Raw genomic sequence first — 20,669 nt, 5'->3', positions numbered from 1 at the left:
GAGGGGCGGTATGTATAGTTCTACAGTTTTTTTAAACTTTATTGCACAGTATGAGTCCCTACAGTGAGGCTGCCCAGTGTATCGACAGTCCATGCCCTATACTTCCTATATTTAGATGACTGCAATAAACACTGAGGTTTCATTGGGGAGGCTTCAAGTGGTGACCTGGAACTTCTGGGGAGTTTTAGATCAAGTGAAATGGGGTGCAGTGCTCCACCAGGTAAAGCGCCTGGGGGCAGATGTTCTGTTGATGTAGGAAACCCATCTTATGGGGACTAAAACTACATGCCTAGCCTGCTTTAGCTACACACGCATTTTAATGCAGGTTTTGCTAGGGTTTCCAGAGGGGTGGCCATACTGCTACATCAGAGTCCCCTTCCAACCAATACCTGATCCAATTTCTGAGGATAAAATTCTCAAGATACAAAAAGATTTTAACGTTACACACAAAGCATCTACAGTTAGAGCTGTCGTGTAGTTCCTATATAGGCTCTGCACATTTTGACAACATAGACTGTGGGCTTGGTGTCCAGACTAATTCTGGGCACCTCGACCGACTAGAAACCCCTCTTGCCAAGGAGAGAATAGTTCTTGGCAACTATCGAACATGACAACCCTGATCCCTCAGGCTTGTGGAAACCTTGTAATACTTTTCGCTCAGTCACTAATGCTCCCGTCGTCTCAGAGAGATACACAGTGGGGACATTTTTCAATAAGGATTTATTGAACCAGTGTCATTTTAGTGTTAAAGAGGTGGGCTGAAACAACCATTAGACAGTAATAAATAAAAATGATTATAAGCACCATCAGAGTAAAAGGACGGCAGATTTCTACCATTGTGCTAAAACAATGAATGCTGGCAAGTATATAAAATACATGACAGTAAAATGGGAACTCCTACGATGCGACCCTAACTAGATGTACCTAGCATGTATTTAGGTGTGAATGCCAAGAATCTCTCTAGGATAAAGTCAACCTCATTGTGTTATGTTATGTTAACACATATTTATAAAGCGCACGGCTACTCCCTGGAGTGTCCCGGTGCTAAAACACAGCCAAATATCAGTAACACAAACACAACCAAAGACTGCCAGCAACTCAGAGCTGAAAGATCCAAGTTTTAAGCTCTTTCCTAAATGAGAGAATGTCAGGACTCAGTCCGATCGCGAGAGGAAGACTGTTCCACAGCAGAGAAACGGCTAGGCACTATGCTAAGTTTTAGCTGGAAAGGTAAACAGCATGTCTATTGTCAGAGTTTATTAGGATAGATCGCACAGCACATCTGTTTTCATTAGGAAATAGCAACTCAGTAATTCTTTATCACGGCTTTGCCCGGGAATGAAAAGCAGTGCTTAGCTGAAGGGTGCAGTGTTCCCAGCAACATCTCCGAGTAGCCTGGTTGCCGTTGCAAAGCCTTGTGACCTCTGGCTTAGTCCTGGTGTGAACCCTAGGTCAGATAACTACGTTTTTATAGTATCTGATCGGCGATCTTACAGTACTTGCAAACATTAAAGTATCAAGTCTAAAAAATATGGTGATAAATGCATCATCTGGATTCACATATTGATTATATGCTCCCATAATCATAAGCAATAACAACATTTCAGCTAATACAGCGAGAGTCCATGATGTTATGGCAGCATCCATAACTGAAAACAATAAAGATATATCAGCCTTTATAATCAGCAGACATGATGCCAGCATTTCTGCACGTGTCTAAAACTATACACTTTCTAAAAAACAATCAGTCTTTGAAAGCAAGTCCTCTCTGTTGGTGAAAGAAAGAGAAATTTGCTTGCAGCTCCAGCTTCTCCTGGTGCCCTTTATTTTCTGTACTTTTGTCTGTGCCTCAGAATATTCATCCTGTTCTGCATCGAGCCCGGTGTCCTCTAACACCTGAAACTTGCGGTCATAGAAATTAAAAGAGGGCCGCAAGAACACGGTCCTCGGAGGTGAACATCTATCACGGTCCAGTGGTTCCCAAATTCACAAACTGTGCTTCGTGCGCGACGCCCCTGGCTGGTTTTGACGGTTCACCGGGGTGCCGTGGCACACAGATTGGGAACCACTGCCATATGGTATAAGATCCTTTAAAATGAGAGCCCTTGATTTGTCACTTTAAGGTTTTGATTAATTTGTCTTCATTCAGACATAAACTGCTAGCATGCACATACTAACATATTCTTCGGCAGAGATCTGATTGCCACTGAAGGAAATCATGCTTGGGTATCAATATGAATCAAAAGGGGGAGAAAGGGGGCATCCAGGCCGCCAGCGGAAGAGTCAGCACAAGTCATCTTACACTGCCCTGTAGCAGGTAAAAAGCTCCCAGGCCGTCCAATGAAGTCCGTAATTTTGGACGTAAGGTGCTATCTGACCATGTGAGAATCGGGTCAATACACCCAGATTCACAGAGACCATAACACAATACGGCCTCCACCTTCTTCTCTTTTGTAGGTCCTGAAGAGAGCCCACTTGACACACATGGGCAGCCACAAGAGCTGAAACATGGTGACCGTTTTTTATGGACACTCTCAATACGTTAAACTAATAAGTCTTCCACGCATGACACAGTTTTTAGGCATCTCAAACCCAAACTGATTAAACCTACAAATCTGGATATACAGGATTTTAACACCACCTTTTGATATTCACTTCACTACAACACTCCCACTTTTCTTTGATCACTACTGCAAAAACCAGTGGTTCACCTCCGGATGGAGGAAGCATACAAAACGAACCCAATGATGATGCTGTCACGTCTCTTAAACAGGACGAAGAATCATGATATACTGCCTTCCGACTTCTCTACGTGAATGAGGGTTTTTTATCGGTATACTACATGAATTTTGCAAACCCTGGTTACTCAGGTTAAGTGATCCATTCCCATTTGATATTTGGGTATCAATATGTGCAAGATATCAGCAAGAAACCAGAAATATAACACAACAACCAACATACAACTAAAAACAGCCCGGAGGATTGGTTTTGTCAATGGTTGTTTAGCTATTTAAGCAAAAATTGTTGTTTTAACCAATAAATAGTTCCTTCACACACATTTACATAGAATCACAACTAGAATGCAGGACCATTGCTCTTTGTGCTCTGCAGGGAGGCCATATTTTGAATGATCATGCAATCTGAACACCTTTTTGACCCACTAACAAGCACAGTGTGAAATCTGAACTGTCCGCAGCCTCATCTCCAAAGTGCTCAACTGTAGCCTGTTATAAACACCTGGAGGCGACTCAGTACAAAGGGTGCATCATCCAAGAGTAATATGCAGTGAAATGAAATACAGAAACACACATGCTGGAAATAGTTAGTACTCTTGGGAAATGCAAGATTAAGTAAAGCATGGGAAATCTAAACCGGAACAAAATCACTGCCATGGATTAAAATAACAGCAGGAACGCTGGAATTGTGCGGCAGAAGATGGCTAAATTATGTGGCAGGGTGAGTAAATTATTAGACAAGAAAAGGCAAATTATGCGGCATAATGTGGCACATTTTGAAAGAGTATTACTTCATTTTGTTGCCCTTTTTAAACTTGGTAACACTGTTTGGGGATTGGTTGCACCCATTAGCACCAATAAAACACCCAAATTCCAGCTTTTCAAAGGGCCTTTCCAGATGCAGCAAGATGTGTTGTTGCATTTTTAGAAACTTTGGAATTGTTTGAGATAGAAAGCAATTTTGTTGTTAAAATCTGTAGATTATGCAGCAGATAATGGATTATGTGGCAAATGCGGGAAATGCATAATTATGCAGAAATCAATGCCACCGCACGATCGCATAATTCCAGTGGCCCTGCCTAACATGCAGCATCAGACTGGGACAGAATATAGGCCATGTACCAAAATTAAAATTAGTGAGTTAGTTAGCTAGAAAAGTGCCCCATGTTTGCAAACTAGGGCAGGTTTTAACTTGTAAAGACATGCGGTATACATGTTTTGTAAGGTATGGAAGACTGCATTGATTGCAGTTTGCTGCAGGCACTGTTTGATTTATTATCAACAAAAATCAACAGTAAAAACCGGCTCACCTGATAATTAAGCAGGTCAACAACTAGCCAAACAAGCATTTACAATGCAATGGTCTAGTCTTTGTTAAAGTTAGAGCTATTGGCATTGCTCATGACATTATTTTTGTTTTTAAAACATATAAATAAATGGCATTGTCATTTACAATGCCAATAGCTTAATCTCTCGCAAATGCGAGACCTATTGCGTTTGCACCCACACACACACACAGAGCCACACACAGTCGCACACACACACACAGAGCCACACACACACACACACACACAGCCACACACACACACACAGAGCCACAAACACACACAGAGCTACACACACACAGACAGCTGCGGCAGGGATGAGTAAATTATGCGGCAGGCAAAGCCAAATTATGTGGTGTAATACAGCACACTTTATGCTAGTAATATGCCATTATTTTGTCATTTTTACACTTGCTAAAACTACCTGGGCATTGGTTGCACCTCATTTTTTCAAGTTTAACCATGGAATATAGCAATCCGCAACAAAAGGTGACCAGTCAAGCTCTGGTACGGGCATTCTATGGAGCAGCCACACGTGCTGCTCCACCTTTAGTAACTTTGGAAACACTGTAAAGGTTGCCTGGACACAGATGATGCAGTCCGGCTGTAGGGCACTACTGAGATGTGGTTAAAGAGATCTGGCCCAGTTTCAGGGGTGGAAAATATGGTCTGGTGTGAAGAGATTTAAGGGGACTCATTAGAGAGGGGGTTAAGGAGACATAGATGTCGGAGTTGTCTGCAGTAAAGAGAGGGTCAAGGTGGTCTGATCTTAAGTGGCACAGATGCCTGGGTCAATCGGTTGTTACAGACGGGTAAAAACCTAAAGGTAGTCTGATTCTGTGGTACAAGAGAAAGAGTTGAGGTGGTCTGGCTAAAGGAGCCTGGTTTTAAAGGGGCCTGATCAAGGTGGTCACATTGCAGGTCCGGCTTAAGTGATCTGTTTGCAGAGGGGTTAAAGGGGGGTCTGTGTAAGGTAGCCTGTTTATAGGGAGTAAAAGGGGGTATAGCGGTGTGGTTACAGACGGGTTAAATAGGAGGCTGACTAAGGAGATCTGCGTCTATGTGGCTAAGGCGCCCTGGTTAAAAATGTGTTACAGACTGGCTGAACGAGGGTCTGATTATGGTGATGGGTCAGAGGGGGTGGAGGGTAGATGTATGGGTAAAATATTCTGCATGCATACGCGCCCCTGCACACTTACCTCTGGATAGCAGTTCTTGGCCAGCAGATGTAGCATGGCCGTCTTCCTACAATGCACCGCCCCGAAACGCCCCATCATTTTCCGACTGGGGGGCGTGTGTTTCTTTCTCTCCTCTTCTCATTGTCTGGAATGTAAAATTCCAGCCAATGGGAAGTGGCGAGAAAGAACCTAAAAAAACACACGGGGCTTAAATGGACAGATGCCACTCTTCTCCATTGGCTGGCCTCCGTTTAGAAAGCCAGCCAATGGAGAAGAGGGGCGGGTTCAAGCCCCACTCTGGAAAACATAAGATCTCGCCACCGAGACTGCCAAGCGCAGCCTACGCAGGCCGAGACCTAAAAACGGCCTACATACTGACCTGACAGGAGTGCTTTAAGTGGGATGAAAAAAGTGGGGGGGCTCTTTCAAATGGGCATGGCTGATGTATTTAAGGGCGTGGCTTGAAATCCTGTCCGCTATAAATCTGTGCATAGCATAGGGTGCCGTCCAACTGGTATTTTGCTGCATCTGTCATTGCCTGCAGATAAATATTACAACAAGTAACATTATACCGACAACAAGCCAGTTGCTATTAGTTGCATAAGATGAATAAGCAACATCTACGGCTTCCTTGTATATAGTATTGGAAATGCTTTGGTTCTGAAATGATGAGACTGAAAGAACTATATTGAGTCTCGTTGAAGTTACTTTAAAGGCAGTGAAGGCCGGCACTGCTGCAGAGTTAAGTTTTTTCTTTTTTTTCACTCTGAGGATGAGGGCAAAAATGGAGATCAGCAAGTCTCATCACTGGCTTTTCAGAACTTTTCATTGTGCAGACACTTGATCAATGTTTTTGTAGGAAAGCTTAAGGGCATGAATATAGGGCCCCTTTTCAATGTCGATTTTAATTTACTACCAGGTCCAAGACTCAAGTGGCCCAGCCCACTTTCAACCCTGCTCCATCCACTTACACAGACCTTTTGACCGGGTGCAAGTGTTTGATTGATTCAGATGCTCCGTCCATCACCACCCCCTTTTGTACCCCTTTTGGCCACCATAAGTGTGGAAGGGTATGCTCAGACGTGAGTCCCTTGCTCACTTTGCCACTGGATTCAAGCAAGCCGGGCTGAAGACGGCTGGAATGCCAGAAACCGGTCCTCGGAAGCTTGTTTCCGGTCCAGGGAAGACCTGGCTTGGCAGTTCAGGCTGGACTGTTCCCATGAGGCACAGGGTCAGACTGATTTGCATATAGCCATGTCTGAACTGAGGTGGCAGAGTGGGCTAAAGAACGGTGATGGATTAAACCCAGATCTTTTGACTGGGTGCGAGTGTTTGATTGATTCAGATGCTCCGTCCATCACCACCCCCTTTTGTACCGCTTTTGGCCGCCATAAGTGTGGCAGGGTATGCTCAGACGTGAGTCCCTTGCTCACTTTGCCACTGGATTCAAGCAAGCCGGGCTGAAGACGGCTGGAATGCCAGAAACCGGTCCTCGGAAGCTTGTTTCCGGTCCAGGGATGACATGGCTTGGCAGTTCGGGCTGGACTGTTCCCATGAGGCACAGGGTCAGACTGATTTGCATATAGCCATGTCTGAATTGGGGTGGCAGAGTGGGCTAAAGAACGGTGATGGATTAAACCCAGATCTTTTGACTGGGTGTGAGTGTTTGATTGATTCAGATGCTCCGTCCATCACTACCCCCTTTTGTACCAAAGATGTGGTGTGGGCAGGGGTCTTCCGGGGATCCGGAGTGGATGGTGTTCATGATCTTGATGGTGTTTTCGTCGTTGATATTGGTCCAGGCAAGCAGGCGGTTGGTGCCGATGGTGGTTGTCGTGGGAGCAGGCGTCTCGGTGGTTGCCGGGTGGGGGGAGATGACGGTATCGAAGCTGTTGTGGATGTCTGCGATCTTGCGATGGAACAAGGTGGCAAGTGAGTCGCACAGGACTTGTGATGGTGGGATGTCGTTGGTGTTGGAGCTGGAGTTGGAGAGTTCCTTCACGATGCTGAAGAGCTCTTTGTTGTTGTGTGCGTTGCTGTCTGGGCGGTCTTTGAGGATGGTCCTTTTGGCGGATCTGATGAGGTAGTGGTGTCTGCTGGTGGCGTTCCTGTGGGCTGTGTAGCTTTCCGGTGTTCGTTCATGGATCCAGTTTTTTCTGAGTTTTCGGCAGGTTCGCTTGGAGTCCTGGAGGTCTTTGGTGAACCAGCTGGCTCTCTTGCTGGTGTGGGTGTTGGGGGCGTTCCTTGAGCGGGCGAGGGTGTTGGCGCAGTCGTCGTTCCATTGTCTGAGGTTGCGGGCTGCGGCGTCTGGGTCGGTCGGGTCTGCAGGTGGACTCTGGGCGAAGGTGTTGGTTAGCTGGTCCTCGGTTACCTTGCTCCAGCTGCGGCAAAGCATCTGCTGGGTGCGTTGGTGTGTGGTGGGTTTCCGGAAGGTGAAGTGGATGCAGCGGTGGTCGGTCAAATGGAGTTCGGTGGTGTGGTTGAAGTAGACGTGGGTGCTTGCGGTGAAGATGGGGTCAAGCGTGTGACCGGCGGAGTGGGTGGGTGTAGTGACGAGTTGTCGGAGTCCGAGGTTTTCGATCAAGGTGGAGGAGTTGGAGTCGTCATCGTTCTCAAAGTGGCAGTTCAGGTCCCCGAGGAGGATGTAGTCCATGGAGGCTAAGGCGTTTGAGCTGATGAAGTTGGGGATGGAGTCGCTGAACTGCGGTTGGTGTCTGGGGGGTCTGTAGATAAGGGGGCCTCGGAGGGTGGTGTTGGGGTCAGTGTGGATCTGGCAGTGCAGGTGTTCAGCGGTGCTGAGGGTGTCATCGGCGTCTGTCGAGATTTTGAGAGTGTAGCTGTGGACAATGGCAATTCCTCCTCCTACTCTGTTGGAGCGGTCCTTGCGGGTGATCTTGTAGCCTTCCGGGATGGCTATGGCGATGTCGGGTGCCAAGGAGGGATTCAGCCTGGTCTCCGTCGGGAAGGCGACGTCTGGGGCGTTGGTGTCGAGTATGTCCCAGAGTTCGATGGCTTGTTTGAGGGCGGAGCAGATGTTGAGCAGGATGCATCTGAGGTAGTTGGGTTCTTTGGTGGGTGGGTTGGCGGGCCGGATGCTGGTGAAGCTGCAGTTCCTGGGTGCGCATCGGGGCGGCCAGGCAGCAGGAGCGTGGTTGTCCGGTGTCGAGTGCGTGGAGGGTGCTGGAGTCGTAGCGGAGGCAAGCGCCGTGGGGTCAGGGGTCCTGGCACTGGGTGCGGTCCAGGCGCGCACGGACGCAGATGGGCTTGCCTTAGGTGCGCCGCTGCGTCCGCTACGCTGCTTCCATATGTGGGGCTACGGGTTCCCATGAAGCCAACGCTTTTTCAAGAACAGTGAAGCACCTCTCTGCTAGTTGTAAACTTGTTGATGCGTTTTGAATCCACAAATATTTTGATAAAACAGGGTTCTCATCAGAACATCGACCTTGGGATAATTATTCTTCACTCTGTAGTCCACTTATGTTTCATGTACTTGAAGACTTTTGTTGGAAAAAACAGGGAAGCCGGCACATCACTTCCACTTAAATAATGGCTTTATTTTACAACTGATGTTGCAAGAATTATGAAGAGAAATAAAATTTGGTTTTGAAACTCTGTAAAGCAGCTGCCCATAGGGAAGCCATTATTGAAGTGGAAACTCTACTCCTCCCTGAATACCAAATTGTTAGTGTTCCATCTTAAAGTTAATAAATTCCCCATTTTCAATTACACAACCAGTCTATGTGCATTCACAATGTGTTCAGCAGGTCATGTTCACTTCACTCGAATGTGACAGTCCCTCGAAAGACCCTTGGGACGATATAGGCATTGCCTGGCCACTCTCTGCAGTGAACATACAGATACCATTTTCCTTTAAATGCTACCTAATTCTCTTTTCAATCTATGTTTTGGTTTTCGTTTTGAGAATGATTCTATTTTTTCTATTTATCAAATAGACGTGTTGTGTTTTGTTTTTGTTGTAATGTTATTCTTTCCCAAGATATAAACATGATAAAATGGAAATATATTCAATAATTGTCTTGATGTGCTTTAACTCACTGACCAGGCCTTTCAAGGTGTAAACTATTATATGGAGGCTTTTGTTCCTATTCAGATGAACATTAAGTCATGTTCTTACTGGACTGTTACTTTTGGAGCACGATCAAGGCTGATTTGCAAATGTATGTTTTCTCTTTAGTAGCACAGTGATGAACTGAATTGCTGCCTAGAATAATACCAGTGACTGAGAGTAATTAGGAAGTTCACTTTTTTACATTGCATTAAAGACTTAGGACCTGATTTAGATGTTGGCAACATGGAGGTCCGTCCACTTAATTTACAGGCAGGCGGGCCTTCAGTATTTAGACAGCGGAAACTACAAAGTCTCCTCTCCCTGTATAAACCTCTGACAGCCCTACAAAGAAAGGGCCGTTGGAGGTTTAGAAGTTTGCTTGCTCGATTAAGAGTATAAACTGCCACCTAAAAGATGGTGGTATATAAAAGCTCAAACTTTTCAATGACCCCCATGCCATGGGAGAGCTGTGCCACGATGGGAGGGGGGTGATGGGGGGAGGTGGGAAAGTTGAGGGGGGGTTCATTGTTCTTTTTTTTTTGTCTCTTTTTTTCTTTTCAAACACAGAATCTGGCTTTGAGATTTTATTTTTGAAAATAAAATAAAATTAAAATTGAAAGTGTGCAATGCTGTGATGCTGCCTCAAGGCACACTTTCAGTGAACTTACTGGAATTACCAGCATGGTGAGTCCTGTAAATGCAAGAGATGTCTGCTGGGCTGCCAGGCATCTCATCTCAAAATGTGGCGGGAGGAGTACCCTCGCCATGTCAAGAGAAAGGTACTCTGCCATGGTGACGGCACGAACACCGTCCAACAACATCTAAATCAGGCCTATGGTGTACAACTCAGTAGAGAATAAGTACTTATATTGTCTGCCGCATAGTGTTCTATGTGTTGCTTATATATTTAGAGACTACAAATATTTTTGCCTCCACAGAGAGCAGATTTGCGAACATATAGGATGAAGAGTGATGAAGAAAATACATTAATACCTGAAAGCTGTCCGATATTCAAGAAGAGCTCGAAATAATGGCAAACAGTAATTATAGATAGAACAGCACAGTAAGAATCTTGTATATGAACAGACAAATCCTGCAAGAAACATCAGGTGCAATCCAGTGGCTTCAAGACGCTGAGGACACTCATGCTGCTGAATTCAAAACATTGACATGAAATAATAGCACAACAATGATACGGTTACAATGCAACCAGTATTAAAAGATTCTAGATGCCACCCTTTGTCTAAGATAAGTATTAGATAGGTACAACAGTGCTCCACTTCCTAACATGATAACTATACTGTGGTGTTAGACCATTATAAACTCTGTTTTGAATGGACCTTGCAATCTCTAGAAAAAGAAGATAAAAGAACAAAATATGAATTGTGAATCAGACATGTGAAGGTGCAACTTAAGAAAGCTTTGGCTATGTACATTACAGCACACTATCCTAGAATGTAAAGACTTTTTAACAAGGTTTGTTCTTTGTATGTTTCATGAAGCTATACGTTTTATTCTTTGTTCGCAGTCTTTAAAAATGTTAACTTTTGTGGACACAAGCCCTGATAGATATGTTGTCAGTCTGGCAAGCTTTCCAAGCACCATTCAACATTATTATAAACAGATAAACATACATTGCAAGTACGACCCATTTGCAGTTAATGTTGGATTACAGTTAGTCAGCAAGCACGCTAGTCAGTCAGGGAACACATTAACATGAACTATGCCAAAATGTAACTGACTCTTTGACACTAAACCTTAGAGAAAAAAGATGCATACACAACAAACTTAAGAAGATCTTTGGTTTCTCCTCTGTACTAAAGCAGCATCAGCAAGCATGCTCTGGGGAAAAGTGATAAAGACACAGTGAATGCGTCAAGAGTATTCATCAACCATCACAACTGAGAGTTCATTCGCAAACAAAAACGTAATAAAAGGATACAGATGCCGTGTTTGTGGGAAGAGTTTTAATCTCTCATCCTCCCTACATTGTCATATGCATCAACTCAGTAAAAAACCTATTTATGTAAGATGAGTTTAAATGAACAATCTGCTCTACAGGTCATATATCGAACACATACAAGAGAAAAAAGAAATACATGCAGTGAATGTGGAAAGTTCTTTACTCTCTCTGGACATCTAAATATCCATCTTCGAACACACACAGGAGAAAAGCCATACAGGTGTAATGAATGTGGAAAAAAATTTAACAGTTCATCAACATTAAAGAGCCATGTGCGAACACACACAGGAGAAAAACCATACACCTGCAGTGAGTGTGGAAAGAGCTTTGCTTTAGCAGGAAAACTAACGGTCCATCAGCGAACTCACACAGGAGAAAAGCCTTACTGCTGTAATGAATGTGGAAAAAACTTTGCGTATTCAATTTCACTAAAGAACCATCTGCGAACACATACAGGAGAAAAACCATACACCTGTAGTGAATGTGGAAAGACCTTTAGTAAATCCACAAATTTAAAGACCCACCGGCTAATACACACAGGGGAAAAACCATTTGTTTGCAGTGAATGTGGAAAGTCTTTTACTCAGATATCTAGTCTAAAGAAACATCAGCGAACACACACAGGAGAAAAACCATTCACATGCAGTGAATGTGATCGAAGCTTTACTCAAAGAGCAACCCTAATGCACCATCAGAGAACACACACCAAGGAAAAACCTTACACGTGCAGTGAATGTGGAAAGAAGTTTCCTTTCTCAACTAGCTTGAAATGCCACCTACGAACACACACAGGGGAAAAACCATACTCTTGTAGTGAATGTAACAACAGCTTCACTGATTCGTCAAAACTAAGAATCCATCAGCGAAAACACACCGGAGAAAAACCATACAATTGCAGTGAATGTGGAAAGAACTTTAGTCTGTCAGGAAACTTAAAGGTCCACCAGCGAATACACATAGGGCAAAATAAATCATACACCTGTAGTGAATGTGGAAAGGGCTTTGCTGCGATACAGAGTCTAAAGAAACATCAGCGAACACACACAGGGGAAAAACCATTCACATGCATTGAATGTGGTAAGAGCTTTGCTCAAAGAGCAAACCTAATGCTCCATCATAGAACACACACCAAGGAAAAACCATACACATGCAGTGAATGTGGAAAGAGGTTTCCTTTCTCATCAAGCTTGAAAGGCCACCTACGAACACACACAGGGGAAAAACCATATCCTTGTAGTGAATGTAACTATAGCTTTACTGAGTTATCAAAATTAAGAATCCATCAGCGAAGACACACAGGAGAAAAACCATACTCTTGCAATGAATGTGGGAAGAACTTTCGTGTGTTAGGAACCCTAAAAATCCACCAGCGAACACATGAAAGGAAAAAAATCCTACACCTGCAGTGAATGGGGAAAAAGCTCTACTAAATCAGCACCTCTAACCTCTGTTCCAGATGCCTTATACATGCCAGAAAGGAGAGAGATCTTGGTGCTCCTATTGCTCAATATCTTGGTAACTTTTAACAATGTTGACCATGGGGCACTTTTTACATTCCATCCATGCACCTGCAGATGGTGGTTGCGGTAATTAATTATGTAAATATTAACTTCCAGGTAAATTTCAATTTATAATCTTTGTAATTTTGTTTTAACTGACATCCCCATGACATTGATTTATCTGTTCATCCTCATGGTGTGTCACTATTTCTTTTTTGATGGATTTGTCTGTGTATTTTTATAATTGTTTTAAACATGCTTGATTTCACTTACTGTTAATAATATGTCATAGCAATGAACAACAGTCAATGTGCAGTGCACACTTGGGCGCAAGAATGCTTTCAGAAACATAAAAACATTATTTTTATTTCTGATAAACTCTTGGAGAAGCAGTGTGCTTCCTAGGTTCAACATAATGTACTGTAACAAACCTGCAGGGGGTGAGAGAAGAGAAAGAAGCTTATTTTTCTAGGGAGTCAAAGCATGCATGCAACCAGGATGGACACAGCACTGTAAGCTGGTTCTCACCGGCCGGACTACAAGCCCTTGCAACTAAGCATACAATTTGTGCCGTTCTCTTGCTCTGCAGGACTAGAGGTTCATGCCCTGCCTATACGGAGAGCTTTTCTAGCTTTTACATTTCGATGTGTATGGTACTTTTTATGTGGGTTTCCTGCACCTATAATGCCTCCCCTTTAATCTCAAACTTCTGCCGAGGAGGCGGCACCCTTGGAAGGAAACTGAATGGCTTTGACTAGGCCGGCTCCTTCTATGTTTTAATGGGAGATCAAAGCCCTGTCTTAATAATGTTGTTTTTCATGTTTCCTTGCTGCTTTTGCCCACAGAACATATTGCTTTATTAAATTTCAGGAACAATTGTCTTTTATTGATTTTGAAGACTATTCATTAATCTTACACCTTAGTACGTTTGCAGAAGTTTGATTTTAAGTTTGTCTCAAAAATCTAAATCTATAAATAACTTAAATACCTTCGCATCCTCCACTTAAATCTTAAGTAGATGATCTAGAAGAACCATCACTAAATTAAATTCTAGCAGAAATACAGGCAGTTCGTAGCAATACAGATCTCATTAGCCTAGATATTTAATATACTATAAATTATTTCATTATGAAATGGTGAATGGTAATACAATCTATATTCCACCAAGAAAAAGAAATGGTAAGCATTAGTAATCAATTTACAACCCTTTCACCTCAACTCTAGAATTTAGGATATAAATATGGCCTGCTTGACCCCTCGACCATGCAACTCTTTTAGATGATTCAACAAAACCCTTCAGTAATCCCAAGGGCATAATTGAGATTCTTGATCAACATCATCCTATCAATATGAGGCAACAAGATATTGTTTATTTGTAGTCTATTTGATTGATAATGCTGTGTCCTCTTTTTTTTGTTTTTTTTTTACAGATTTTATATGGCGCGAACGTGACCCGAACCGAATCGGGTATCAAAGCGCTTTACATAGCACCAGTTACTTTACATGAGGACACGCATTCATTTTTGTTAGGCACGGGGAGATTAAGTGATTTGCCCAGAATCACAGGATGTTTGGCGTCATTACCGAGACTCGTACCCAGATTCCGAGGTCGAGCGCCCTAGCCTCTGTCACACATCTATTGTTTGTGGCTGGTTTGTAGTGTTGCATCTTTTCTCCATCTTATGCTTGCTCCACTGGGCTTCACTACTATTGAACATTCCTTCATTAATGTTTGTTTGTTCTGTGTTGTATGTATTATTTGTTTTAATATGTTCTAAGATTCACTTATTACTATTTGTATTAGTACTTCTCATCCCATTCATCTTTTTCTTCTCTGATTCTTTCTCCTCCTTTCAGTTACTTTTATGACTTTAAATTGTCCAACCTAAAATTATTTTATTAAATGTTAAACTCTTCAGACATTGCATGCCTGAAGTATAACGTATAGAAAGATCAATAAATATCTTTTTAGGCATAAGACTAATATTTGTAGGATTCAGAAAATGGATGTGAATGATAGGATTTTATCCTCCACGATTAAAGGTCAGTTTGGAGGTTTTTGTTTTTTTCTCCGCTGACAAAAAGAAAAATGGTTTGACCATTCTTTTTTCTAAAAGATTTCCTCTTCAGATGTTGCTTATGCTAGGTTTATACATGGTGAATTACAGATTGATTGATTAAATAGTTTTGTATTAAGTTAATATTTATGATCCTACAACAGATGAGCCACATGTTTGGAAATCTGTTACTTCTGAAATTGTTACATTTTCCTTTTATTACAAGATAAGGCTCTATTTTTAGACAAGACACTCTATTGAATGGATTATCTGTGACCAAGTTTTAACCTTCTTGAAAGTTTCCTGTTAATAATTTTTTTATTTTGTTTTCAAAACACAAAATTATTCAATATTGTGTAGACTTCATTTTCCCACTGGTAAAGAATGTACCTTTTTCTCGAATCCTTGTTCGCCATATCACATCATTGATCACCTACTAGAAGAGGGTGCTCTAAAGTCAGTCCTGGGGGGCTAGATCCTTTCCAAATTTTTTGAATATCTCTTTTTGGATAAGTGTAGTTATCTTAAAAACCTGGCATGGGTCCCGCCCTCCAGGAACGACTTTGGATAACGCTGATCTAGAGGTTCATACCAAGAAATCCCCTGTCCCAAGGTGCATTCAATTGATATTTCAGACCATGCCATGACATATTTTTTAATTAAAATAGTCAACAGTAGCTCCATAAATCCTGCTGAAAAATGAATGCTGTTATTCTTCTTGAAGATGAATAAAAAAACAAATTAATAAATTCTTTTACGCTATTTTTTCTGTTGATGCAGACAATGACGCGTCTAATATAACCATGTGGGATTTGTTCAAGGCTTATAATAGAGGTTTAGCTATCTCTCTCACGGTTAATAAAAACCAACTATTCTCTCTTGAATAACTAATTTATAAAAGGGGATTACTAAATAAAAAAGGCTGTTTTCTACTCAAATAATTGGTTTATAAAATACACCTACAAAAATTAAGATGCAAACCTGTGATCTGCACATATCAAACAATAGAGCAAAGATTAATTTTCAAGCTAATAGATCTAGGAAACGAATTGCGTAATAAACATGATAAACTAACAAAACATGCTATTCAATCAGATTTCTGACAATTGTTGACATCTTTCAAGGATATTTTATTTTAACTAAAGACAACAAAGATTCTTTACATGTCCTAATTTCTCTTTCAAAAGTCAATCTGCCATTGCTTCACAATTCCTGAAAATCATCTGTCCCAAATGGCATTTCTGCTGAGTTATATAAAACCTTCACTGCACAATTAGCATCCTATTTTCTTACACATTTTGCACAATATGCAGCTGTAGCTGGTTCTTTTTCTGAAGCCTTGATTGTAGTTTTTCCTAAGCCAGATAAAAAATCTCTCAATTGTTTCCAAGTACAGATCAATATCATTAATCAATTAGGATTGTAAAACCCATGCCAATTTCTTGCTACTAAACTATCTAAAGTACTTGGTCAGCTAATTCACACTAGCCACGTTGGTTTTATGAAATACAGATTGTGTGTGCAATACATCAGAATGGTTTGCCATGGTCTTTCGTCTATAGTAAGGACCTACCATCACACTTACTTGCAATAGATGCATAAAGTGTTGATATAGTTAATTGATACTTGTTATGTCGGTTTATAGTGTTGTTATTTTGGTCAGCCTTTTATTAACAAGATTAGAGTTTGTTATATTTCTCCCACAGCTAAACTCTTAGATAATGCCCATGCTTATAACTCCAATCTCTTTTAAGGAACTAGACAGGGTTTCCCCCCTTTCTTCCCTTCTTTTTGTATTGGCTATATAACCTCTACTTAACTTTATATGGAACTCTACTCATAATAAATGTCTCAGATTTGTCACCACTACTGCTAAGACTTCTGCATATGCTGATGATCTATTATTTATTACTGATCCAGAGACATCAATCCTGAAAACACTGGACAGAATTCAACATTACTCGCTAGTTTCAGATTAAACCCTTAATGTAAATACAATAGCATTGTTTCCTCTTACTGGATAATGAACAATATAATAGTGTCTGATGTCCAAATAAACTTGAATACCTCAAAATCCTCTTTGCAAATACTTTACAGTATACTTTATAAAGAATGTGTTATTCAAAATGTTAAAATGGGAAATTAATCTTTCTTAATTTGACTTAGTGGGGGTGAATTCAGTCAATTAAACATGGTGGTTGTCCTGCAGATATTGTATGTGCTATCGATGTTACAGCTTTATGTCCTTTTATCCTTTTGTAAAATGTTGCAGAAAATACTATCTAACTTAATTTGGAATAACAAATCCCCGAGAAAAAGTTCTTTGAAACTCCAACATGACATTAACAATGCTGATTTGAGACTATTTAATTTTTATGATCACTACTTAACCTTCATTGTATGACCGGGTCCCTCTTTGGTTAAAAATGCTACTTTAACCTCTACTATTATGTCAGTTAAACTTGAATTCCCTAACTAAATATACCCCCCATAAAGAGGTGGGCCCAAGCAGCTCTCCAACTCAAGATCCTAAGCTTTGAGCATGGACTCAGAGCAGCAAATGGAAGAACCAAAGGGGACAAGGACGGAAGTCCCACATTTGATAATGGTAACAGCTCAAGCAAGATAGACTATATTTTAGGTAACCTGGAGTTTTGGTCAGCAATCAGGGATATGACCATCATAAAAAGAATTGAGAGTGACCACAATCCTCTTAGTCTAGAGCTACAGCTTTTTAAGGACAAGGTAGAAGTCACCAGGGATACAACTAAAGATATCGTTCTTGCGAACGACACAAGAAGACTCAAATGGGCTGAATGCTTAAAAAAATTCCAATGCATCACAGAAATGGATGCACTGGTATTAAGTGCAACCACTGAGCTTCAGGGCTGCACATCCAATGACGATATTATGACCAGGGTGGTTCCAATTCATACAACCCTTTTTTTAAATCTTAGTAAATTTTTTATTAAGGAAAGAAAGGATCCACTCTGCAAAAGTAGAAAGAAGCCAGAATCCTGGTATGGCAAATGCTGCAGAATCGCTTACAAATCTCTAGCACTAGCAGTGCGATCAATGGACAGGCACCTAATACGTGACGCTAGGCGTCATTATAAAATGACCCCGCAGGAAGCGAAAAAACCTGGGACAATAAATACTGGGAAGAGCTTTACGAAGCAAGTAAGTCTAGAAATATGACAGGCTTTTGGAATTTAGTGAAACTGGGCAAGGGGTGTCATAGGCTCCAGCCAGAAAACTTTGTCCCACCTGAACGTTGGGTATCACATTTTAAATTGCAGTTTGCACACCCCGTCCTGGTATGTGCAGAAAGTCTGGATCACATTATAAACTATGCAGCTATTACTCCGTTAGTGTTTAGCCGAAGAGACATCGAACATGCTTTAAATACAATTCCCAGAGGAAGAGCCCCGGGTCCGGACATGATTCCAGCAGACCTTTTTCTTCATAGCAAAGAGGTATGGGTGCCGTATTTAGAGCTGCTGGCTAATGCCATCTCCAGGGGCTCCCCAATACCAGATGTCTGGAGGGGAGCGGAAATAATTCCTATTTTTAAAAAGGGGGACCGTGCTGATCCTGCAAATTATAGGCCAATCAGCCTAATTGCATGTATCCAGAAGGTGGTGGCCAGGCACGTGCTCCTTAGGATTCAGAACTGGATAGATGACTCCGGGGTCATGTCTGCGCTACAAGCAGGCTTTCGCCCATTCACGAGTACTGTGGATCAAGTTTTTAGATTCTCTACCATATATTGGAAATGGGTAATCTTTGGAGGGGGCACTCTCTACGCTGCCTTTGTCGGTTTAAAATCGGCTTTCGATCTCGTGCCGCGCACCAGGCTGTGGTGAGTGCTTCACGAGCAAGACATGCCACATGAACTCCTTGCCTTCCTGATCAAATTTCATGAAAATAATTATGCTCAGGTTAGGTGGGGAGACCAGGGCCAGGTTACTGACAAGTTTGTAACGGAAAGAGGAGTTAGACAAGGGTGCGTCCTGGCACCAACATTGTTTACGTTATATATAAATAGGGTTACCGAATATTATAGGGAGGTACATACAGATGCACCTAAACAAAATGGCGTCCCAATACCCCTGCTAATGTTTGCGGACGACACCCTTCTAATCTCCAAAACGCAAGAAGGGCTTCAAAAAGCAATTGGTTGTTTTGAGGCTTTTTGCAATGACCATGGATTAATTATCAATGTGTCTAAAACTAAATTAATGGCAATGCAGAGACACAAGAAGGTGAGGGGCACAGTCTTTATGAACGGAGAGCTCTTAGAACAGACCGATTGTTTCAGTTATTTGGGTATTAAACTGGGGTCTCGGTTGGAATGAAAGCCACACATGACTTACTTAACCACAAAACATGCACAGCTGGCAGGCGTCCTTTTGAGAGAAGTAAGATCCTCCGCTACATAACCAATAGCCCCATCCCTAAAAATATATGAGACAAAAGTTAGGGCATCAATGTTATACGGGGCTGAACTGTTGGAGACTTCTGATGTCTCAGCGCTGACACATGCACAAAATAAATTTTTGCGGTGCCTAACAAGGCTTCCACCTTCAACACCACTGATACCTTTGTATATGGATCTCGGATGTCAGAAAATTCAGGATATAGCTAGCTTTAGATCAGTTGCATACTGGAGGAGGCTATGGGTCACGCCTGAACTTTCTCACTATGCTCTAGCGCTACTGGAAACTAGAAATATGGATCTTGGGGGTAAAATACCATGGTTTAGACAGGTCAAGCTGATATATAAAGCCTTAGGAATGATGGAATTATGGGAAAATCCATCTGAAAATATATTTCCCTCACGAAAGACCCTAAAAGAGATGTATTGGGCAATGATAGCTCAAAGGGAGTTTAAGAAACACATTGATCCATCATTTACTAGGGCTTTTCTGGAACAAAAACATACTCCTGCCTACGAACGTTATTGGGACTTCATTACCATCCCTGCCGATAGGAAACTTTTCCATCAATACAGGGTGGGAACTCTTCCTATCAATACATTTACAAGCAAGTGGTCAACTAACAAAGATCAGTATTTGTGTCCTTTTTGTGTTGCCCAATCTGAAAGTTTAGCCCATGTTCTGTTTATATGCCCAGCATATAAAGCCCCGCGCCTCAAATGGATTAGACCAATTTGCATACAGAAAGGCATCCAAAGTGGCACCGAAGCGCAATGGATTGTAAAAACAGACTGTACGGATAGCATGGTAATTGCACTTGCAAATTTTTTTTAATGGATGTGGTCAATACGTAGGGATACACTGAAATTATTGTAGACTGCATTGTTTTAATCTGGCCCTAAAAACAAAAATGTTTGAATCATAAAATTGGTAATACATTTTTTACATTTTTTATATCCACAAATATTTATTATTTTAAATTGTTATGTTTGGGACACCCTGTACATGGTATCAATTGGATGGATTAACCAATGAATCTTCTCTGGTCAATACGAATAATGGAAGTAATAAGTATGAAATGTTGAGCTTCTTTTATTGTTTTTACTGTGTTGTCTTTTATGACTTGTAGTCAAAATAAAGACTTATTTGACTTGACTTGATTGCTTTGAATGACCTAGACAACTCGGCTATAGACAATTGTCAAGGCTGCCTTCTACATTGGCAGACTGGATGTTTAGGAACTGCCTCTGCCTCTGCATAAACTGAGAAAAATCTTAGATCCTAGTCTTCAGCACCTCCTCTCTGCTAGATATGGAGAGAATTTGGCTGTCTGAACTGTGCATCCCACTTGCCCCCACCTCTGTGGCCAAAACCGAGGATGTCAACATTGGCCCCTCACTTTCC

General features: G+C 41.8%; 1 protein-coding gene across 1 annotated transcript in view; it reads left to right on the top strand.

Annotated features, from left to right (window-relative positions):
- LOC147700385 (uncharacterized) overlaps positions 1 to 20,418 on the top strand; it is a 77,461-nt gene extending 57,043 nt beyond the window's left edge. Inside the window, exon 3 of the mRNA XM_086935758.1 lies at positions 10,246 to 20,418. Within this exon, the coding sequence (XP_086791884.1) occupies positions 11,339 to 12,679 (1,341 nt within the window). The 5' untranslated portion in view covers positions 10,246 to 11,338 and the 3' untranslated portion in view covers positions 12,680 to 20,418. The remainder of the gene's footprint in view (positions 1 to 10,245) is intronic.
- Positions 20,419 to 20,669: the final 251 nt, after the last annotated feature.

The sequence above is a fragment of the Lissotriton vulgaris genome, chromosome 8 (assembly GCF_964263255.1).
Source record: "Lissotriton vulgaris chromosome 8, aLisVul1.2, whole genome shotgun sequence".
Classification (NCBI taxonomy): domain Eukaryota; kingdom Metazoa; phylum Chordata; class Amphibia; order Caudata; family Salamandridae; genus Lissotriton; species Lissotriton vulgaris.
The sequence above is the reverse complement of the archived record's forward strand: the minus strand, read 5'-3'. Positions and strand labels throughout refer to the sequence as shown.